This window comes from Ornithorhynchus anatinus, chromosome X1, assembly GCF_004115215.2.
Source record: "Ornithorhynchus anatinus isolate Pmale09 chromosome X1, mOrnAna1.pri.v4, whole genome shotgun sequence".
Lineage (NCBI taxonomy): Eukaryota > Metazoa > Chordata > Mammalia > Monotremata > Ornithorhynchidae > Ornithorhynchus > Ornithorhynchus anatinus.
This window is the reverse complement of record NC_041749.1, coordinates 86,956,232-86,980,034: the sequence shown is the minus strand read 5'-3', so window position 1 is coordinate 86,980,034 and position 23,803 is coordinate 86,956,232. Positions and strand designations below refer to the sequence as shown.

At 44.1% G+C, this 23,803-nt stretch overlaps 1 protein-coding gene across 4 annotated transcripts in view; it reads left to right on the top strand.

Moving 5' to 3' along the window:
• Positions 1–23,803, top strand: part of PFKFB4 (6-phosphofructo-2-kinase/fructose-2,6-biphosphatase 4) — a 108,440-nt gene that overhangs the window by 38,183 nt on the left and 46,454 nt on the right. For 3 of the 4 annotated variants that reach the window (XM_029050917.1, XM_029050918.1, XM_029050915.2), the window contains exons 1-2: positions 7,716–7,848; positions 23,161–23,277. In XM_029050917.1, the coding sequence (XP_028906750.1) occupies positions 7,752–7,848; positions 23,161–23,277 (214 nt within the window). In that variant the 5' untranslated portion in view covers positions 7,716–7,751. Of the gene's footprint in view, positions 1–7,715; positions 7,849–23,160; positions 23,278–23,803 lie in introns of those variants that run through there. The other variant, XM_029050916.2, reaches the window with a different exon arrangement.

Below are 23,803 nucleotides of genomic sequence, written 5' to 3'. Positions count from 1 at the left end.
CCACTTCCTTGGAGAACTCATTTGCTCCCATAGCTTCAACTATCTTTTTATGTGGATGATTCCCAAATGTACTTCTCCAGCTTTGACCTCTCTCCTCAGCAGTCTCTCACTTCCTCCTGCCTTCAGGACTTCTCTACCTGGATGTCCCGCTGATGCCACAAACTAAATAATAATTATAATAACATGGTATTTGTGCTTACTATGTGCCAAGCACTGTTCTAAGCAATGGGGTAAATACAAGGTAATCAGCTTGTCCCACATGGAGTTCACAGTCTTAATCCCCATTTTACAGATGAGGTAACTGAGGCACAGAAAAGTTAAGTGGTTTGCCCAAGATCACACAGCAGACAAGTGGTGGAGCAGGCATTAGAACCCACATCCACTGACTCCCAAATCCGTGTTCTTTCCACTAAACCACGCAGAACTCCTCATCTTCCCACCCAAATGCTGTCCTCCCCATCACTGTAGGCAATACGACTATCCTCCCTATCTCAAAAGCCCATAATGGCATTAACCTTGACTCATTACTCATACAAACCGCCTATTCAGCCTGTCACCAAATCCTGTCAATTCTACCTTGCTAATAATCCCCCATTCTAGGGCAGGGATTGTCTCTCCTTATTGCTGTATGGTACTTCGTGGCGCAGTGGAAAGAGCACGGGCTTTGGAGTCAGGGCTCATGAGTTCGAATCCCAGCTCTGCCACTTGTCAGCTGTGTGACTGTGGGCAAGTCACTTAACTTCTCTGTGCCTCAGTTCCCTCATCTGTAAAATGGGGATTAAGACTGTGAGCCCCACGTGGGACAACCTGATTCCCCTGTGTCTACCCCAGCGCTTAGAACAGTGCTCTGCACATAGTAAGCGCTTAACAAATACCAACATTACTTTCCAAGTGCTTAGTACAGTGCCCTGCACACAGTAAGTGTTCAATAAATACGATTGAATGAATGAATAAAATCTGCACTTTGCTCTCCATCCAAACTGCTACTAAGATGATTCAAGCATTTGTCCTATTCCACCTTGACTACTGCATCAGCCTCCTCACTGACCTCCCTGCTTCCTGTCTCTCCACTCCAGCCCATACTTCACTCTGCTTCCTGGACCATTTTTCTAAAAAAAAAAAAAAAAATTCAGTCCACGTTTTCCCCACTCCTCAAGAACCTCCAGTGGTTGCCCATTCACCTCTGCATCAAACCGAAACCCCTTCCCATTGGGTTTAAAGCACTCCATCAGCTTGCCCCCTCCTATCTCACCTCACTGAGCTCCTGCTACAGCCCAGCCCACACATTTTGCTCCTGTAGTACCAGCTTGCTCCCTCTACTCCCTCTACCGCCCCCCCTTCACCTCTCCGCAGCTTAACCCTCTTTTCCCCCCATTTCCCTCTGCTCCTTCCCCTCTACCTTCCCATCCCCTCAGCACTGTACTCGTCTGCTCAACTGTATATATTTTCATTACCCTATTTATTTTGTTAATGAAATGTACATCACCTTGATTCTATTTAGTGGCCATTGTTTTTACGAGATGTTCTTCCCCTTGACTGTATATTGCCATTGTTCTTGTCTGTCCGTCTCCCCCGATTAGACCGTAAGCCCGTCAAACGGCAGGGACTGTCTCTATCTGTTGCCGACTTGTTCATTCCAAGCGCTTAGTACAGTGCTCTGCACATAGTAAGCGCTCAATAAATACTATTGAATGAATGAATGAATGTACCTCGATCTCATCAGTCTCACCACCAACCTCTTTCCCATGGCCTTTCTCTTTCCTGGAACTTCTTCCCCCTCCATATGCAACCAGGCAATTGTTAAGGTCACATCTTCTCCAAGAGGCCTATCTTGACTAACCCCTCTTTTTCCTGACTCCCTGTCCCTTCTGCATTGCCTGTGCACTTGGATCTATACTTGATATTCACCCTGCCTTCAGCTCCACAGCACTTGTTCATCTCTTTAATTCATTTATTGCTATTAATGTCTGCCTTCCCCTCTAGATTGTAAGTTCATTGTGGGCAGGGAACATCTACCAATCCTGTTATATTGGTAACGGCACTTAGTACAGTGTTCCACATAGACTAAGTGCTCAGTCAGTACTATTGATTCTAGACTTGGGCTTAATTCCAATCAGCTTTGGACTCAACCCAGGTTCACTTCAGCCCTGCCAAGTGTGGGTTGGGGACGTGTAAGATTTAGGGCTTGAAAAGTAGAGTGTTCTTTGACTATGTAATTCAAAAGAGAACTAGGTATTGTCTGATAAATCTCTTGGTTCTTGGCTAATCCAATGTAGTTTTAGAAGAAAGAACTCCTTTAGAAGTAGAAGTAATTGCAATTCCCACCAAATTAGAGCAGGTACAAAGTAGTTGGGAGTTATTTTCTCTTGAGCAACAACGATGTAATTGTCCCTTGAGAATGTTAAAAGGGCAGAGGGTGTATCCAAGGCAACAGGCATGGGAATCCCTAATGCTGGGAGTACTAAGGCTCAACCGGTTAGCGGTATACTGAAAGGCGCATGTGCAGCATTAAGGAGTACATGGGCTGTGTTAAATGGGCATGTGGGTGGGGAGGACATGGCACAGAGTACCTTCCACACCCTCCGTTATCCCTCCTTGCCTGGTATTGAGCAAGATGTGTAATCTTTTACAGGTGCTGAAATCCCTTGGGACTTTCCTGATGGAATCTGTGAAGAATACTAGCATACAAATCTCCAGTATATGAAATATTTGAGTCCTGTCAGTAGAGGAATGCCTCCAATTTTTGCAAAACTTTTGGGGGGTCTCTTATGTTTCTGAAGTTCAGTACTATTGTGATGAGAAGCAGTGTGCCCTAATGGAAAGAGCATGGGCATGGGAGTCAGAGGACCTGGGTTCTAATCCCCGCTCCACCACTTGCCTTCCCTGTGACCTTGGGCAAGTGACCCACCGTCTCTGTGCATCAGTTCCCTCATCTGCAAAATGTGAATTTGATACCCATCCCCTACTTAGGCTGTGAGCCCCTTGTAAGACAAGGGTGTGTCCAACCTAATTATCTTATCTACCTCAGTAATTAGTGGTGCTTGCACATAGTAAGTGCTTAACAAATATCACAATTATAATTATAATTTAAGGGCAGAAGATATATTTAAAATGGTGTCATTTGAAGTTTTGTCTTTTAAATGAAATGCCAACCAAAAGAGTAATTATTTAACCATTTCAACCGAAAAATATGAGGACAGTTTGTGGGTAACATTCATTTAGAATGAGAATTTCTCCTGTCAGTGAAAGTTTAGAGAAATCTGCTACCAAAAAAATCCTTAAATCCTTGGACCTGCTAAAGTAACAGCATGTACTTTTTTCTTATTTTTTATTCATCTTGTGAAATAACTATTGGCAAGCTGTTCAATAAGAAATGCAAATAAGGAATTAAAATATTTGAGAACCATAAATCAAGAAAAAAGGCCATGTTCTGTGTTTGAGGACTGAGGGGCAGGGTAGACTAGGAAGACTGCAGTGGAAAGGAAAGACAAGTGGACACTAATTTTTGTATTTGGCTAAAAGATGTTAATACAAGAATGGATGGCTTTAAGAAATCTGGGTTTTTGGTAAAAATGAGAGGCTCAAATTGTTAATATAATATAATCTTTGTTTTTGCAAATATCACATTAAATGTAAAATAATCTTCCATAAACTCAGGGGAAATATTTGTGGTTTTTTTGTTTTTTTTGTTTTTTTTTACATTTTGATCACTCTTTCAAAATAGAGACTGTGGCTCATTTGTAGGACTGGGTATAGTAAATATTTTGACGCTTGATAATTCCCCTGTGTCTTTTTTCTATGCGGTGCTCAACTGGAGACAAGAGAGCAATTCTCCCCCCGGAGAGTTCTGCAGTTTAACAGTCTAATCACTAATTTGTTGAGACGGCAGAAGCACTGCTAGCCCCCAAACTGGCAATGCAACTGCACTTCTTAAACAGGTATAATCACTGAGAACTGTTTAGGAGGGGGTGCTCTAAGGGCTATTAAAGACTGAAATTTATCTATGGGGTGGCAGTCATCATTTTATGAGTAGTCAACCAAACTGATCTTTTCACTTAAATTTAGTGATGTGGCACTGAAGTGTATCTTAATTCACTCCTCCTCATAATAATAATAAAAATAGCAATATTATTAATTGTGGTATGTGTTAAGCACTTGTCTGCTAAACACGGCACCAAGTGCTGGGTTAGATACAAGATAATCACGTTGGACACAGGCCCTGTCCCACACTGGGCTCACAGTCTATTGAGATGGATACTACCTTTGAGCTTTTGAAAGAAAAACACTTTCAAAATGCAAAGTGTGGTTGGCATTTTACTATTATGCTCATGCACGGTATGTGTGCCCAGTTTTCAACCTAATGAAAGGAGGTTTGTCTTGGTTACCAGTACTTTTAGTCACAGTTTAGCATAGTAGGGCTAGAAGAGGCTAGGTTGGGCTGCTGGAGACAAGACTGTTCTGTGTGGGATCAGTTTTTTCCCCTTATGTGTGTGTCTCAATTGGCTCATTGCCATGCAAGAATGATAGCTCCCCTCTGTCTAAATTTGGGGATCTGCCCAGATGTGCCACTGGGATAACTGTGTCGAAGACTCAAAGGGAGCCTTATTCGTAGTAGGGTTGGAGGTGTGTGGGGGGGAGGGGATCTCTTACAGTGAAATGTGGGGTCTTATGCAGTATAGACTATTTCCAGCCTCTAATGGGCATGTTCCATTCCTGAGATTTTCTGAGACTCTCTCCCATTGGCCACACATTTTCAGGTGGCCACTCTGAAATGGCTGTTTCTGAAGCTAGTGTCCTTTTTAAAAAAAACTACATAGAGCTGTCCTTTTTTTTTAAAAAAAAAAAAAAAACTACATAGAGCTGTTGCTTCTCTCCCATTGTAAAATAATAGAGGTCCTGGAGAAGGAGATGGGGCCAGCTCTATCAGAAGTAGGGTGGCCCTGATGGCATTCAAAAATACCATGCAGCTGTTTGTCAGCACCACCATAGTACTGGATAGGGAAGAGAGCAGCTGAAAACCAGACTGCCCAGGATAAAACTGGACAAATGGTCACCCTAATTGGAAATAATAATAATGGTGGTATTTGTTAAGCACTTACTATGTGCAAAGCATTGTTCTAAGCGCTGGGGGATGCAAGGTGATCAGGTTGTCCCACATGGGGTTCACAGTTTTAATCCCCATTTTACAGATGAGGTAACTGAGGCACAGAGAAGTTAAGTGACTTGCCCAAAGTCACACAGCTGGCAAGCAGCAGAGCCAGGATTAGAACCTATGACCTCTGACTCCCAAGCCCGGGCTTTTTCCACTGAGCCTTGCTGCAGAGGACACCTCTCCCCCCAAGGGTGACCCCTTTTGGGCTGGGGGGTGGGGGTGGGGTTCTGCTGAAGTGGTCCTTAGAGAAGCAGCGTGCCTTAGTGGAAAGAGCCTGGGCTTGGGAGTCAGAGGTCATGAGTTCGAACCCCAGCTCTGCCACTTGTCAGCTGTGTGACTGTGGGCAAGTCACTTAACTTCTCGGTGCCTCAGTTACCTCATCTGTAAAATGGGGATTAACTGTGAGCCTTACATGGGACAACCTGATGACCCTGTATCTCCCCCAGTGCTTAGAACAGTGCTCTGCACATAGTAAGCACTGAACAAATACCAACATTAGTATTATTATCATTATTATGACAAAGTTTGAGGACCACTGCTCAAAATCAGTTTATATAGTCATTCTGGAGACACCCAGAATCAGATTGATCCCCACTCAGGTCAGGTAGGCATTTAGCTGGTGAGTCTCAATATGCTCTGACTGTGCCTTGGGCCCCCTTGTGCCCATTGGACTTGCAGGGGCCAATTCCTCCCTGCCACTTTCATCCCTCTCTCTCCCTACCTCCTCCCCCAGGAGCAGGGTGCCCCAGCTCTACGGGAGGGTGTGATGCAGTTGATGGAATTATCGTAGTCCGGCTGAAAGCTAGCTCTACACTAGAAGCTCACTGGGGGCAGGAAACATGTCTACCAACTCTGTTGTCTGGTACTCTCCCCTGTTCTCTCTCACTCCCTCTAGGCTCGCATCTCCTCCTGCCTTTAGTACATCTCCACCTGGTTGTCCTCCTGCCAACTAAAACTCAACATGTCCAAGACAGAGCTCCTTATCTTAATTCCCAAACTCTGTCCTCTCCCTAACTTTCCCATCACTGTGGATGGCACAACCAGCCTTCCCGTCTCACAAGCCCACAACCTTGGCGTCATCCTTGACTCTGCTCTCTCATTCACCCCACATATTCAGTCTGTCTCCAAAACCTGCCAGTCTCAACATCGCCAAGATCCGCCCATTCCTCTCCATCCAAACCGCTATCACTCAGTACAATCACTCATCCTAACCCGACTGGATTACTGCATCAGCCTCCTTTCTTACCGCCCAACCTCCTGTCTCTCCCCACTTCAGTCCATACTTTACTCTGCTGCCTTGATTATCTTTCTACAGAAACTCTCTGGGCATGTCACAACCCCCCCTCAAAAATCTCCAGTGGTTGCCTATCAATCTTCGTAACAAGTAAAAACTCCTCACTATTGGCTTCAAAGCTCTCCATCACCTTGCCCCTTCTTATTCCACCTCCCTTCTCTCCTACATCCCAGCCCACACACTCCGCTCCTCTGGTGCTAACCTTCTCACTGTGCCTCCATCTCGCCTGTCCCGCTGTTGCCCCCCGGCTCATGTCCTACCTCTGGCCTGGAATGCCCTCCCTCCTGAAGTCAGTCAAGCAATCACTCTTCTCTCTCCCTGCCACCTCCAAGCCCTACTGAAGGCTCACCTCCTCCAAGAGGCCTTCCCAGACTAAGCCTCCTTTTTCCTCAGCTACCCCTACCTTCTGCGTTACCTCGACTTGATACCTTTGTTCTTCCCCCTTTCCCCAACCCACAGCTGTTATGTATATATCTATAATTCTATTTATATTGATGCGTGTTTAATTGTTTTGATGTCTGTCTACCTCCTTCTAGACTGTAAGCCCTGTGTGGGCAGGGATTGTCTCTCTTTATTGCTGAATTGCACTTTCCAAGCGCTTAGTACAGTGCTCTGCACACAGTAAACGCTCAATAAATACAGATGAATGAATGAATACTGTCCCAATCATTGTGCCTTAGTGGGAGTCAGAAGGACCTGGGTTCTAATGCCACCTCCGCCACATGTGTGCTGTGTGACCTTCCCTTCTCTGGGCCTCAGTCACCTCATCTGCAAAATGGGGATTAAGACTGAGAGCCCCATGTGGGACATACATTGGGTCCAGCCTGATTTAGCTTGTACGACGTACCCCAGTGCTTAGAACAGTGCCTGGCACGGAGCGAGCGCTTAACACCTAGCATCATTATTAGTAATAGTACAGTGCTGTGCACACGGTAAGCGCTTGAGCGATCGATCGGAACCGCGGGCACCGACAGGCTTCGCCGCTCCCCAGGGACAGCCTCTCGAGGGGAGGAGTCTTGGAGGTCCCGCCCAGGGGGCGGTTCTGGTTCCAGCTCCGGCTCGAGGAGGCGGTGCTGCTGCGGGGTGCGCTGTGCTCGCAATTCCCGCCCGGAGCCCCTTGCTCTCCGGCTCCCGCTCTCCTTCCCCCTTTCCCTTCCCCCTTCCCCTTCCCCCTTCCCCCTTTCCCCCTTTCCCTTTTCCCCCTTCCCCCTTCCCTTTTCCCCCTTCCCCCCTTCCCTTTTCCCCCTTCCCCCCTCCTCCTTCCCCTCCCCATTCCCCTTTCCCTTCCCCTTCCCCTCCGGCAGGATGGCCTCCCCGCGGGAGCTGACCCAGAACCCGCTGAAGAAGATCTGGATGCCTTACAGCAACGGGCGGCCCGCCCAGCACGCCTGTCAGCGCGGCGGTGAGCCGGCTGGGGACCGAGGGGGCCGGGCCGGCCCAGAGATGGAGAGAAGCGGGAGGGGACAAAATGGGTTTGAGGTGTGGGGGAGAAGGCAGGCGGGACAGAGGAGAGGGGGCAGACAGGCTTGGGTTGGAGGTAGTGCGTTAAGGAGGGATGGGTGGTCTCGCAGCCGGGGGAGGAGGGGGGACGGGGACGGAAGTTTAACCCTAGGAGGGAGGGAAACGGGCGGCCAGGGGCCGAGCGGGGGGCAGCCAGACGGAGTCGTGGCAGGAAGGAAGCGGGCAGGAGGATGGACGAGGGACCAGTGTGTGTGTGTGTGTGTGTGTGTTTTGTGTGACTGGGCGCGCCTCCGCGCGTGCCCGCGCCTACAAGGTAGCCTCAAAGAGGCTGATGGCATCTGGTTCCGACCTAACCGGAGAGGGGCTAAATTGTCACTGCAGGGTTTGGGAAAAGGGAGGACAGCGATATGTGGCTATGATTACTGCGGAGTGGGGAGAGAAGGGAGTTGGAGAAGAGCCAGGGATTGGAGGTGGGGGGGGGGGGAGGGGGGCGGGGGCACAGATACAGAAATGGAGGGGAACGGTGAACGGCTCCATTTTCTCCTTTGGGTGATCTAGCCAGGAATAGCGATCTGCGATAGGAATTATATGAAAGGTGGGAGGGGGTGGGGTGTGCGTGTGTGCGAGAGGGAGAGTTTGGGGTGTGCTCCTGCCTAAAGGTTTCAGATACTGGGATTTGGAAAGGGATTACGTTGGGTTTCACCAAATGGCAGAGGACGGTTGACCCAGAAAAAAAAAAAATTCTTCAATATTTTAAGAACAAACAGAAGAGGGAAAGCTCTTTTAACCTTACTCCCCCTACCAGAATATTTCCCAACCTTCTGGCATCTCCAATCTAGATTTTGACTACGGTTAACTTGAGGCAGAAATCTCGATCTTTACTTTTGGTATGCTTTATCTTCTTAAGTGCTTAAGTAAGGTATTCAGCCCCCAGCAGACACACAATGAAGAACATTGGGCCACGTGAGATGACTGCGATAGGGTGAATTTGGTGATCTCTACTACGGTTTATAAGGACCAGCTAAATAGGAGTTGATGAGGATGGAGGTTTGGAAACGGGGAAATCTCAGTATTATCTACTGGAAGATTGATCCGTAAACTGATAGATTTCACTGGTAGTATTCAGCATAAATTTGTCCTTGTTTTTGTTTTCTGTTTTACTGAACCCTAAATACTTTTTATTAGCTTGTCTCTTGGATATCACAAACCCATTTTTACTGATTTATGTGAATAAAGGAATAGATTTAGTAAACTCCATGGTACCCACCTAAGGGATGATCTAATTCTCCCATCTGAAGTGCTCTTCTACCCCTCCCAACTCCTTTCAGCCAAGCCTGCCCTTTCGGCAATTGTGCCCATGCAAGCCAATTTGAATTACTGTACTTTTGCAAGGACGGTTTTCAGTGGTATCAATATCAGATGCTTTCAGAATTCCTTACTAGCATCTGTTAAAATGGATTTTGTCTGATAATATTCAAAACTCCATTGGTTTTTTTTTTTCTGGACCTGTTTGCTCTTTCGACCCATGCATGAGCTTCTTGCTCATGAATTATTTGAGTATTTGTTTGCTTCCTCTAAGTATCTGTTATCAGATATTTGAGCTCTTTAAATTTTGGACTGCGAGTAATAAATACCGTTTTTAACTTTTCAGTTTTCTGACCTGATTGTTTTTTCAGAAATAATAATATTAGTATTTGTTAGGTGCTTACTATATCCTAGGTGCTGGGGTAGGTACAAGATAACCGGGTTGGACACGGTCTCTGTCCCACATGGGGCTTACAGTCTAAGTAGGAAGATGTAGGATTGAATCGCCATTTTACAAATGAGTAAACTGAGGCCCAGAGAAGTGAAGTGACTTTACCAAGGTCACCCAGCAGCCAAGTGGTATAGCCAGTGTTAGAACCTAGGTCCTCTGACTCCCGGGCCTGGATTCTTTCCACTAGGCTATGTGGCTTAACATTTTCCTCTTGAGCAATATAAAAAGCTGAATGTAGTCCAAAAGCTAGTTTCTATTGATTAGTGTCTCCGTCGTGAGCCGTTTCCCCTTCTTTCTAATATCGTCTGGTATTTTAGCAAAAAATTCAACCCCTTTCTTCTCTAGTTTGTCTTGCTAGCATCGACTCCTTAAAAATTAGCGTATTGAGTGTAGCTCTTTTTTTGTTTCAGAAAATTCCAGCTTTGGTCCCATGGTGAAATGGGGTTCCTGCTTTCCTTTCTGCTCCCTGCCTTGCTGTTTCAGAGGCCATCTAACATCTTGCAGTATTTGGCAATGAGGTTGCAAATTCCTCCTACGCAAATGGAGACTAGCTAATCCAAATCTCAACAGGATTTCTCGGGTTCTGGGAATGCCAAATCCTCCTCCTTACCTTGTTCCTATGCAATATCATATCTTTTGATTTCTTAATTTGCACCTGATAACTACTTCATGCACCCTCTCCATCTGCTGTCTCTTCCAGGCTACAAGCTTCTCGCATACTTCTAGTTCAGAGGATAATAATTGCGGTATTTGTTAAGCGCTGTGTGCCAGGCACTGTACAATGCGTTGGGGTGGATACAAGCAAATTAGGTTGGACACAGTCCCTGTCCCACGTGGGGCTCCCACTCTCAATCCCCATTTTACAGATGAGGTAATTGAGGCCGAGAGAAGTGAAGTGACTTACCCAAGGTCACACAGAAGACTTGGTTTGGCTAGGATTAGAACCCATGACCTTCTGAGTCCCAGACCTGTGCTCTATCCACTATGCCATGCTGCTATCACAGCAGTACATAAATAGGGTTAAGACAGAGAGATGGGTTTTACACGATTTATAAAATCTGCGAATGTGTCTTTCCTATGAAATCAGTGGTGAAATGGCTTCCCCCCTTGATTTTTCTATTTTGCAATCCTGTAGGAAGAGAAACATTTAAGGGAGGCCGCTCAATGGTGCTGCCCTAAGATTAAGTACAACTGACAGTCAATGTGAAAAGTGAAGCCCCAAAATGGTGTAACGCTAATTAAAAAAAAAAAATCAAAGTTAATGAACTTTCCCTGTACTAAGAAAATGACAGCCATTACGTGGTTCCTCCAAATTTCCTGTTACTGCTGTGGGAGGCAGCAGCTTGGGTTATTGGTCTGAGCCTGTAGAGGCATTTTTCATGTTCTTGTATGGGCTGCTGCTTATGGGAACATTACCAGGATGCTAAATAATAGGTACTCAAAGGGTTGTTTTGCTCGGCACCACCTGCCCTGGCTCGCTCTTTTTCCCACATTGCACTCCAATGACAGGAGGAATGAGACAGCTGGGAAGAGTTAAAGGGGGATTTGTGGGGTGACTTGGCATTATTAGTAAATCAAAAGCAACTTTTAAAGCTATTGATTGTTTCTTTAAAAACGTCCCTTTAAACCATTTTCTCTTCCCTGTTTTCACCACTCTTCATCTTTTGAAAGGATGCGAATCTAAATTTGTTGACTCTATTAGATCTCCAGTAATGGACATGATGTTTAGGATCCAAATTACGTAGAGGCTTTTGGAGTCTAGCAAGGATACGTAGATGCATTCAAATATCTTGAATTGTCAGGTGCCATAGAAGTAGACTGAATTGAAGTTTTTGGCACCTATGTTGAAAAGCTTATTAATGTGGATTAAAATATTGCAAAGCATTAAGGAAATGAGTAGTCCAAAGCCAAAAGTTTATCCAAAATCAAATTTTGCAGTTTAGCTTTTTAAATCTCTAATTCCTGGGCTGTTGCAAATGGTTTTTGTGTAGCTAAGCACACATAAAATTTCCAATGACTCTACCTAATACTAATTAAAACTTGCCCTATGTGAACTGAGTTCAGCATTTGACAATCCCAGGGGCTTAGTTAAAGGTGTTTAAAAAAAAAGTTTTATTGTATATAGGGTACAGTTTTGGTGCTTGTTTATTTGTGTTGTGTATGGTTTTTCGTGTTTTTTTTTTTTTTGCCTATCTCGCAGTCTTTAGTCTTCAGGGCATTATGGGTCCCTGGTGGAACCTGGTTTCCTGGAATGGTCCTCAGTGCGGCATAGTGGAGTGACTGGCTTCCTGAAAACCCTGTTTTAAGCCTTCAATGCTCTGATTATCTCCTGAGAACAAAGTGACCTTTAGTGTTTTATAATGGATGAGGGTGAGGGGGCAAAATTGGATTTTCTTAGCAATTAGAATTGGCCTTTTCCAAGAGCAGCGTATGATACAAAGTTCTATAAATAACATGAAAAACAGTACCGGGATGAAACAAAGCATTCTGTAGTTTGTTGTTTTTAAGTAAATTGCTTTAACTTGGCTTGAAGGAGCAATAGAAAGTAATCAGAATTCTCAGTGCCCTCCTAGTTGGATAGGGTTATTCTAGAAGTCAAAAGGAAAGACCAAAGAGGTGTGCTCACTTTGATTAGTGTAATTTCCATTTTGTCCCTGTGGATATGTGTAGGTTTTAATTTCTGTAATATGGATTCTTAACCTTTATTATGGTATTTGTTACGCTTACTATGTGACAGGCACTGTACTAAGAGCTGGGGTACATACAAGCTAATCAGGTTGGACACAGCCCATGTCCCACCTGAGGCTCAGAGTCTCAATTCCCATTTTATAGATGAGGTAACTGAGACACAATGAAGTGACCTACCCAAGGTCACACAAGTGAGGGGATGGGATTAGAACCCAGGTCCTTCTGGCTACCATCTGTGCACTAACCACACTACTCTTTGTGGGTGTTTTTTCTTTCTCCCCATCGTCTCTTAATCTGTTGTCATTTTCCCATGAATCCCTTTCCATAGTAAGTTTGCCATGTAGCAGTTGTCATATGGAAAGAAGGAAATGATGGGCTAGCATTTGGGACTTTCAACTGCAATGTAATTCATAGTATTTAAGAAGAAATGATCATGGTGGATAAGAAAAGTGTTTCAAAGTGGTTTCAAGAGCCTCTGAGGAAAGAGAGCATTTTTCATTTGTGTCGATCGATCAACGGCATTTGAGCGCCTGCTGAGTCCTAGACACTGTACTAAGCACTTGGAGGGTACAACAGAAGCAAAGCCCATACTCCATGCCCTCAAGGAGTTAGCAATCTAATGGGAGGAGACAGACAAGGATTCTGCTTAGGGAAGGCCGGAGGAAGCCGTACAAATCCATCAGGATGAAACAGCCGAGCATATAATTCAATGTACATGATGACTATATAAATAAAATGCATATGTAGATTAATTTTTTTAGATGGTATTTGTTAAGCACTTCAGTCAATCATATTTATTGAGTGCTTACTATGTGCAGAGCACTGAGTGCTTGAGAGAGTACAATACAACAATAAACAGATACATTCCCTGCCCACAACGTGCCAGGCACGGTACTAAGCACTGAGCTAAATACTAGATAATCGAGTTGGATATAGTCCATGTCCCTCATGAGGCTTATGTTCTTAGTCCCCATTTTACAGATGAAGTGACTGAGGCACAGAAAACTGTCTTGTTGTCTGTCTCCCCCATTTAGACCGTGAGCCCGTTGTTGGGCAGGGACCGTCTCTATCTGTTGCCGAATTGTACATTTCAAGCGCTTAGTACAGTGCTCTGCACATAGTGCTCAATAAATATGATTGAATGAATGAATTAATGACCTGCCAAAGATCACCCAGCAGACAAGTGGCAGAGCCTGGGATTAGAACCCAGGTCCTCTCGTTCCCAGGCCCATGCTCTTTCCACTTAGGAGAGGCCTCAAATATGCAAGGGCTGGGGCTTTAAAGATGGGGAGAACAGTCGTCTTGCAGATTTGGGGAAAAAGGGAGTTGAGGCTGGGGGAGCTGCAGGAGCTAGGGTCTGGAAAGGGGAGAGTTGAAAGGGAGGCACAGTTAGAAAAGGTGGGCTTAGAATGATGAACGAGGAGTACGTGCTGGCTGGGGAGTCACCGGTGAAGGCAGCAGATGTGCGAAATGAAGAGAGCTTATGTGAAGCCTTGAGACCAATGGTAAAGATGCAGAAGGAGATGAGTAACCTTCAGGGCATTTGGGCCCTGGGTGGAAGCTGAGTTTTTTTTGGCATGCTCTTCAATGCAGTACTGTTAAAAACAGTACAGTACAGTTTAACAGATTTACCAAGTATGTGCAAGCTCCTGTTAGCTGCATTTTGTGGAGTTGACTTAGTGAGAAGCAGTGTGGTCTAGTGGAAAGAGCACAGGCCTGGGAGCCAGAGACCCTGGGTTCTAATCCCACCTCCACCACTTGCCTGCTGTGTGGCCTTGGACCAGTCACTTCTCTGTGCCTCAGTTTCCTCAGCTATAAAATGGGGATTAAATCCTACTTCCACCTAGACTGTGAGCCCCAATGAGACAGTGACTATGTCCAACCTGATATGATAACCTTTTATCTACCCCAGTGCTTGGCACATAGTGAATGCTTAACAAATGCCATTAATGACATTTTCTCAATCTTTATGTTGAAAAGTGCCTGAGAGAGAACAACCTTGGCTATTGGAAAATTCAAGTTAAATTGTCCGAGAAACAGAAAAAGTTTCAGTATATGTGTGTGTGGATCGACAACTCAAGTCCTAGGCCTGCCGTCCCAGAACTTGAGACTTTTCAGAGCAGGGTTAACTACCAAGTATGGGTGTGAAAAATAACTACAATACCCAGGTTAGAATGACTACAGGAGAGGTTTGAGAATCTTAAAAATTAGTTTGACATTTAGTCATCTGTAAATTGAGATGGGGAATGATCTCAGAATTGTAGTTGATTAAAATGTCTCTGACGGGGGCAGAGGAAATTTAGCATTGGGATTCTCATTTAATATTGCTCTGGCAGAATCCCTTAATCAGGAGTAACCTTTTTTAGCCCTTGTAATAAAGGACGCCTTTCTTTTTTGTGGATAGTGGCAACCCCGGGCAGGTCTGCTGACAAAAACTCAGGTTTTTTTTTCACCCCACTCCCCATAGTAATGAAAAGGTTTTGCTTATTGGTGTGCAGATGCTTTATTGGACAGCTTCATAGAACAAATTGTACTTACTGCAATACATCGAGCTATTTCCTCTGGTTGAATTGAGCTTCCAGCTGCAACTCATTATAGCTGAGCACACTGGTTTGATTATAAAGAAATTGTAAAGGAGGGAAACTTAAACAGTGGTGTGGAAAGGACAACATCTAGTACTTTCCATCCGTAAGGCTGTGAACCAAGCAAGGGTGCCTCAGGAATGAGAGTCCAATTTCAATTTCTAGCATGTCAAGTTTTAAATCATCCAGATTTGAGCTTGCCAGCATTTCATGTATAAATGGGGTAGTTGGGGCCCTGATGCAGTTTTTTGAACAGCTGTCGACCTGTAATGAGGAAAGCAGTTGGAATATTTCGAGATAGTATTTTATTTTGAAGAGTACTACAGCTTTATGGGAATACCTTGTATCTTTTCCTAAGTTTGAGTCAAATGCCGTGAAGGTTGGGGATAACCCTGGGGCAGAGAGCTAACATTCGTTGTGTGTATCATATGCTGCATGTATCATTTGTAGAAAGGAAATATGTAGTGAAGCAGTGTGGCACAGTGGGTAGAGCACAGGCCTGGGAGTCAGTCATGAGTTCTAATCCTGGCTCTGCCACTTATCTGCTGTGTGACCTTGGGCAAGTCACTTCACTTGTCTGGGCCTCAGTTTCCTTATCTGTAAAATGGGGATTGAGACTGAGTCCTACGTGGGACAGGGACTCTGTCCAACCCGATTTGCTTGTATCCACCCCAGTGCTTAGTATAGTGCCTAGCATATAGTAAGTGCCTAGCAAATACCAGAATTCTTATTATTAATATTTGGGATAATGCCTTGATGGGCCTGAGCTGGGTCTGTGGGTCTTGGCCCACCCTCTGGGTCGAGTTTGAGCTGATCTTTAGTGAGGTGACGTGGCATTGGACTAGATGACCTGTGGCCATGTTGGGTTAGGCCTTTCTGGGAGGGACTCTGGATACGTTTCTGGGTACTTCCCTCATCACCCGTCAGGCTGGTGATAGTAGGGGAGGTGGAAGTAATTAGACCTTAGAAATATACAGATGATTTCATTTTGACATAGATGAAGTTTTAATCTAGCATTCAGAAGATTACTGAAACCTGGTGGAATTTAGATTTCTAAAATACATTTGTACTCTGTGCTCTAAACTCTTTTGGGCCTTGGTAACTCTTACACTGCTGTTTTTGGAAATGAGCTAAAAAAAATTGTAAATTTTTCCATGGGACTCCTGTTGGAAAATGATTTGTCACCTCTTGGAATATTGCACTCTCTTCAGAATTAGCTCTTTTAAGCAGTCAGGTTGTGGCATATTGGTGTGAAGGGTATTGATATTAGAATTTTGAAAGTGGGCTTTTGGTAGTCTACGATGAGAGCGAGATAAAAGAATGATTACGCTGGAATGTTTCAAACAAAATATTCTATAATTATATTCATTGTATTCTTCCATGGATTATCATCCATCACTTAGCATAAGAGCAAAAGACATGGCCAATGGGAGAATAGCAAAGTTCCTTACGGGATTTAAATCATTTTTATTGATGCACATTATTCACTTTTTTAGGTAAAATCAATGTCTGCTGTGCTAATATAGAAGTCAAGGAGAGGTGGGGGTGATGGTGATTTCCTCCCCCCATCCCCAACTGAGATTTTAGGAAATAGAATGTAGTTCATTCTTCAAGGCCATATCACATGCCCCCTCTTCCACTACCTCACTTTCACTCACCCAAAGAGTAACCACCATTCAAGCATTTGGATAGGAAAATGGGGTGTAATTCTTATGTGCTCTTTCCAACTCCCAATCAATTGAACAATGGTATTTGTTGCATGGAGCAGTGTATCGATCATGTTTATTGAGCACTTACTGTGTGCAGACCATTGTACTAAGCACTTGGGAGAGTTCAGTATAACAAAGCTGGAAGGCATGTTCTCTGCCCACAAGGAGCTTACAGTCTAGAGGGGGAAAATGACTTTAAAATAAATGATGGCTATGTACATAAGGGCTATGAGTGGGGTGAGTCAAGGGTTCAGATCCAAGTGCAGGGATGACTCGGAATGGAGAGGGAGTAGGGAAATGAGGGCTTAGTTCATGAAGGTCTTTTGGAGGAGATGTGATTTTAATAAGGCTTTGAAGGTGAGGAGAGTGATGGCTTGTCACATAGGATGGAGGAGGGAGTTCCAGGATGTGGGCAAGGGGTTGGCGATGAGATAGACAAGATTGAGGTAGAGCGAGTAGGTTGGCATTTAGAGGAACAAAATGTGCTGCTGGGTTGTAGTAGAAAAGCAGTGAGGTGAGAGGAGGGGCCAAGATGATCAAGTGCTTTAAAACCAATGGTAAGGAATTGCTGTTTGTCGAGGTGGATGGGCAACCCCCTGGAAGAGTGGGGAGACATGGACTGAATGGTTTTGTTGTAAAGTGATCAAGGAAGCAGAGTGAAGTATGGACTGGAGTGGGGAGAGACAGGAGTCAGGAAGGTCAGCAAGGAGGGCGAGGCAGTAGTCAAGGTGGATTGGAATAAGTGCTTGGATCAGCATAGTAGCAGTTTGGATTGAGAGGAAAGAATGGATTTTAACAATGTTGTGAAGGTAGAACTGACAGGATTTGGTGATAAATTGAATATGTGGGTTGTATGAGATGATCTGACAATAATGGCAAGATTATGGACTTCTGAGATAGGGAGGACTGTGGTGCTGTCTATAGTGATGGGAAAGTTGGTGGGGGCAAGGGGAGACAGGGTTTGGATGGGAAGATGGTTCTGCTGTGGACATACTAAGTGCTTGAAAGAGTATAGTCCAACAGAGTTGGTAGGCATGTTATCTGCTTATAGTCTAGAGGTGGTCAGATGGTGAAGAAGATAAAAAAAAAAAAAAAGAACGAACAAACCCAGGAGGAATTCTATTCAATCATAATTATTTGTTGACTTTTTAGAGCCTGCTATTGTTAAGAGGTTTCTGACTGGCCCTTAGAGTCTGGGAGTGGGGACACAGTTAATATATTAAAAATGACAGATTAGCTGATCAGTGGTCACTTTCACAATTTTTCCCCTTTAAATCTTTCATCCTGAAAGTTTTTCTAGGAGAGGGGTATTTTGACTCTGGATTAATGGATTGGGAAAGAGGGTGAGCATCTGGCAGCATGCCTAAATGGCAGTTTCAGTAACGTCCAGAGAAACCAAGGGTAGACAGAAACAATAGCAATTTAGTGGCGCAAGACCAGAGTAGAATAAAGAGTAAGAGGTGGTAAAGATTAGGCAAAATAAACTCACTGGGAGAAGATCTATAGTATATCTAGCCAGCTGGATAATATGATGATGATGATGATAATGGAGTCTTCCATCAAGGACGGGTGAGGCGCAGTCCTGAGATTGAGGTATTGAGAATTTGGGCAGAGGAAGAGATGATATCACTATTGTGGTTTGCCCGGCACCACTTTCCCTCTTTTACCCCTGCCAGTGGTGTTCCCAGTTATGAGAAGCAGCATGGCCAAGTGTATAGAGCACAGGCCCGGGAGTCAGAAGGTCGAGGGTTCTAATCCCAGCTCTGCCACTCATCTGCTGTGTGACCTTGGGCAAGTCACTTCACTGGGCCTCAGTTACCTCATCTTTGTAATAGGGATTGAGATCATGAGCCCTATATGGGACAGGGATTGGGTCCAACTCAATGTGATGGTATTTAACCCAGCACTTGGTAAAGTGCCTAGCATATAGTAAGCGCTTAACAAATACCATTATTATTATTATCACGGAGGCCTGGGATACAATGGGCTTTTGATACACAGGACCATTTATGGCTGAAGTGACTGTAGGGTAAAGCCGACACCATGACGAAGCACCATAATCCAGTAGGGATTTTCCTTGGTAACTGCTGTGATATTTGCCACCCACACCAGCCACCTGTTTTTTGAGATTCCCACTGAGCTTGTCTACCCCGCTGAACTCCCCAGGCAGTTCTTCGGTCAGAAACTCTACCACTCATGGCAGGACCTGGGTTCTAATCCCTGCTCTGCCACTTGTCTGCTGTGTGACCTTGGGCAAGTCACTTCACTATACCTGTTACCTCATCTATGAAATGGGGAATAAGAGTGTGAGCCTCATATGGGACAGGGACTAGAACCTCAGGGTCTCATTGGACCAATAACGGGGACTCGTGTTGAGTGTAGGAGGGGGAAAATGAGTTGAATTGCTATGTGTCATGTACTGTACTCTCCCAACTGCTTAGTACAGTGCTCTGCATATGGTAAGTGCTCATTAAATACCATTGATTGCACTGAATTCTGATCTAATGCAGTGAATAGTAATAGAAATGCAATAGTAATATAGGAATTTGTATCAAAAACATGAACTTCCCTAGTCGACTTGCATTTAACACGGTGGAAAAATTAAGGAATGTTATTCTAACAACATGAGTCTGTTTGGCTCTAACATGATTCACAAGTTGGCACAGGTACTGTAGATTTGGTGTAGGAATAAATTTTATGCATTTTTGTGTTTTTGGATAAGGCATGAGGCTGCTGGCGTCCCCAGCCTCTGCCTCAGCCTTACTGAACTGTATTGTACAGTACTCCTGGGGATTTTTTTGTTTGTTTTTTGGGGCTTTTTTTTGCATTTGCATTTGCATTTTTTGCAACTTCTCAGTATTTAATACAGTAAAATGGCAATGAGAGGCAAAGGTGTAAAGCATTTTACCGGCAGTGCTCATAACAGGAACGTAGGAATTCATATCAAAAAATGTCCGTTATGGTGATGGTTGAAAGACATCAGTGGCTCTTATGATTTCACCATAACTCAAGGTTCTTCAGGAGTACAATCCTTGTGTCATAGAACTCCCTCCACCACCACCCCCCACTTTTTTTTAAATGGTATTTGAGCACTGGGGTAGATACAAGCTAATCAGGTTGGACACAGTCCCTGTCCCACATAGGGCTCATGGTTTTAATCCCCATTTTCCAAATGAGGTAGCTGAGGCACCGAAAAGTTAAGCCCAAGGTCACATAGCAGACAAGTAGAGCAAGGATTAGAACCCAGGTCCTTTGGACTCCCAGGTCTGTGCTCTTTCCATTAGGCTATAGTGCTTCTCCAGTATTACTGCTCCCTGAATAATTTAGCCAAGAATCTTTGCAGTGTTCCTTTCTAATGCGCTTTAAATATGGTTTGGTATCCAGACTTTTCTAAACATCCTTGAAAATGTTGGGTTTGCTGTGAGCTGAATTTCTGCCAAGGAAGAAGAGGCTCCACACCACTTACTTTATTGTCTTCAAAAGGGAGAACACTTGTTAAATTGGTTTTTTTTTTTTCCTTCAGTGGGGTCTAAATCAGTGTGGTTGGCTTTTTTTTTTTTTTGTCTGCAAACCTGCTTACACCCAGTGAGTTTCCACAATTGACTCTGCTGCCTTCTTAGAGTAACCTGATGAAAGTTTAAGATACCCTTAAGTAAATGATAAATGACAGTCCCATGAAACCACCTGGAATGGGATCAGAGGCTCCTGGGAGAATTCAACCTTTGTTTTCCCCAAGATGTCGGTGGACCTACATCGCTCTTCTGCATTGAAGAGTCAAGGTGGGAGGTGAAATCTACCTGTCAGTTTTGCCTTAGAAGACTACTGACCTCCTCCTGCCCTCAGCTGGAAATGCAATTTAGTAGGTTGGTCATGCAGCAAGGGGAAAATAAAGGCAAAGGATGCTTCCCTCCTGGGGTGGGGCAAACTCCATTGTTTCACTGAGTTGCCTGGGACCAAAGCCAACAAAAGCCTGAAGTACTTCTCAGTGAACATAGACTGACACCCACATAGCCTGTTACATGGGCTTGACTCTCTCATAAGCCTCTAGACTGTAAGCTCATCCTTTCGACTGTAAACTCGTTGTGTGCAGGGAATGTCTGCTTATTGCTATATTGTACTCTCCCAATCTCTTAGGACAGTGCTTGCTTACAGCAAGTGCTCAATACAACTGAATGAATGAATAAGCCTTTGGCAGCTGGGTGTCGATTCAAGGAAAGGGGCCTATCATTACATTCTGTACTACGGTGCATTCTTTTGTTCAATTTGGGTATAAGCTGGTGGTTATAAGCCCCTTGAACCCTGGAAGGGGAGCCACTCACATAATGATGTGTGGCCCCTGACTCCGAAAACCAACCCCTTCTAAAAATTGCAACAGATGAAGTGGGGTTGGTGGAGTGGAGCTTGTAGAAAGAGCTTGGGTCTGGGAGCCAGGGGACCTGGGGTTTGAACCTGGCTCCGCCACTTACCTGCTGTGCGACCTTAATCACTTCACTTCTCTGGGCCTCAGTTCCTTCATCTGGAAAATGGGGATTAAGACTGTGAGCCCCATGTGGGACAGGGACTATGTCTGACCCAGTTATCTTGTATCTACCCCAGCATTTAATACAGTGCCTGGCTCAAAGTAAGCACTTAACAAATACCACAATTATTATTAAATCAGTTAACTTCTCTGGGCTCAGTTTCCTAATCTGGCAAGAGGGGATTCAATACCTGTTCTCCTTCCTCTTTAGACTGTGAACCTCAGTAGGGTCTGTGTCTGACCTGATTATTTTGTAGCTACCCAGCACTTGGTACAGTGCTTGGCATATAGTAAGTGCCAAACAAATGTCACAGTTCTTATTATGACCAATACCTGGAGAGAAGGTGGCAACAAGGCACTGCTCTGCCAAGTGCTGAATTTCAACTAGGCTTGGGATCAAGGGTAAATGGGAAGCAATGAGGTCTGGCTCATAGAGCACTGGCCTGGGAGTCAGAGGATCTGGGTTCTAATGCTGACTCTGCAATATGTCTGCTGTGTCACCCTGGGCAGGTTATTTCTCTGTGCCTCAGTTACCTCATCTAAAAAATGGGCATTAAGATCGTGGGACATGGACTGTGTCCAACCTGATTAGCTTGTTTCTACCCCAGGGCTTACTGTAGTGCCTGACACATAGTAAGTGCTTAACAAATACCATTAAAAAAACCCTCTGGAGGTATGCAATTAAGCAACTTTGATTTGTTTTTAAAAATAGAGAATTTGGGGCTCCAAGCACAAACACTGTTCAGTTATTGGTGAGACAAAGCAGAAAAGAAATGCAGCTAAAAGATTGTCTAAAAGTCAACAGTCTCCATGTTGCAATTTTCTTTTCAGTTTCTTGATGTTTTTCAGTTCCAGTTGTGGCTACTCACAATCAGTACTGGCCCCCAAATGACTCAATTACTCTACAGTTGTAACACTGTTGAGGTTTACAGGGGTCGGCTAGCTTTTTGAAGGAAATGTAGAAAGGCAAAATATCTCTTCTCCTGTTGCATAATTTGTGTAAGATCTGTATCAGAGCCATTTTGTCATTTTCCCTTCAGGTTCTGCAGTAGGAATTGTTGCTAAGCACAGGTCCCAGATAAGGCAACATCTTGGGTGCTAGCTAATGGAGAGACCAAAGCTTCTGTAAGGGACATGCAAATTTCTGAACCGAAGTAGCCAGGTTAATTACATCATTCCTGACCCAGGAAATGGGGCTGGAAAAGTGTAAAAGTAATCTGAGGCTATGGGTCTCCCCAGGTGCAGTGGGAAAAGGAAAAAATCATTACCAAACCTGATGATGATGTTGGATTAAAAGTGTAAAATTGAGAGGAAGGGTTCCTCTCCCCTAGCATACCCCAGTCTGATAATATATTTCTTTGTGTTAGAACCTGGGTTCGAATCCTGACCTTGCCAAATGTCTGCTGTGTGACCTTGGGAAAATCACTTAACTTCTCTGTGTCCTAGTTTACCTTATGTGTAAAATGGGGATTCAAATTGTGAACCCTATTTGGGACAGGGACTGTGTCCAACCTGATTAGAGTATATCAGTGCTTAGTACAATGTGTGGCACATAATAAGCACTTAATAAATACCATTAAAAAGCTGGATTGCATATAAATTTACTCATTTTCTCATCCCTAATAAACATTTTTTCAAAGAGCATTTTATTTCTTTTGACAAACACTGGAATTATACTGTTAAAAACCGTAACCAGCATGGTGACATAGTACTTGAGTTGAAAGCTGAATATAGGAAAAATTCAAATTTATTTGAAAAACAAAGATTAGGCAAAGGCGTCCATATCCTGTTTAATGTCTGCTTAGACTGTGAATCCCATGTGGGACAGGGACTGTGCCCATCCTGATTAACATGTATCTACCTCAGCACTTAGAACAGTGCTTGACAAGTAGAAACACTTAAGTACCATTAAAAAAGCCAGCTCACTAAGGTTCCTTCCTGTTTAAAGTGCATGCTTGCATGCTTTAAAAATAAACATGTATGTTCTTGTCTCTTTCAGTCTGTATGACCAATTGTCCTACGTTGATCGTTATGGTGGGTCTTCCAGCTCGTGGCAAAACGTACATCTCCAAGAAATTAACACGCTATTTAAATTGGATTGGAGTGCCCACTAAAGGTGACAAATTTTGGTTTTTAAAAAAGCACATTTCTTTGGATGGTATTTTGCTTTTTCTCCCCCTTTTGAGTGTGTGTCCTTATTCTTTAGGATTTAGTGACATATGTTTTTTTAACACAGCCATTGGCCCCTTGGTGCTCTGGAGTTTCCTATTTTATTAGTGGAAGTGCTAATGAACTTTTATCTTGCTTGTTTCCTGTTCTTCCTCTCACCCCTTCTCCCCCACCCCAATTCTAGGAAGGAACAATGTGTATATTTTAAGGAGCTGTAGTTTGATCTTTCATGTAGATGTGATTTTTTTTTTCCTTCCTTGAGATTCTTGCTAAGCCAATAGTAAAGTCAGATCTCTAGGTTTCAGTAATCAAAAATGCACAGCTCTGAGGCCAGTCTGAATCACCAAGTAGGCTGGATAACCAAATTGTAGTGATTTTTTTAAAAATCAAAGTTCAGCTACATTTACATATTTTCATGAAATAAGGTGACAGACAATTGAAGGATTTGAAAATTCTGTAGATGGTATTTTATT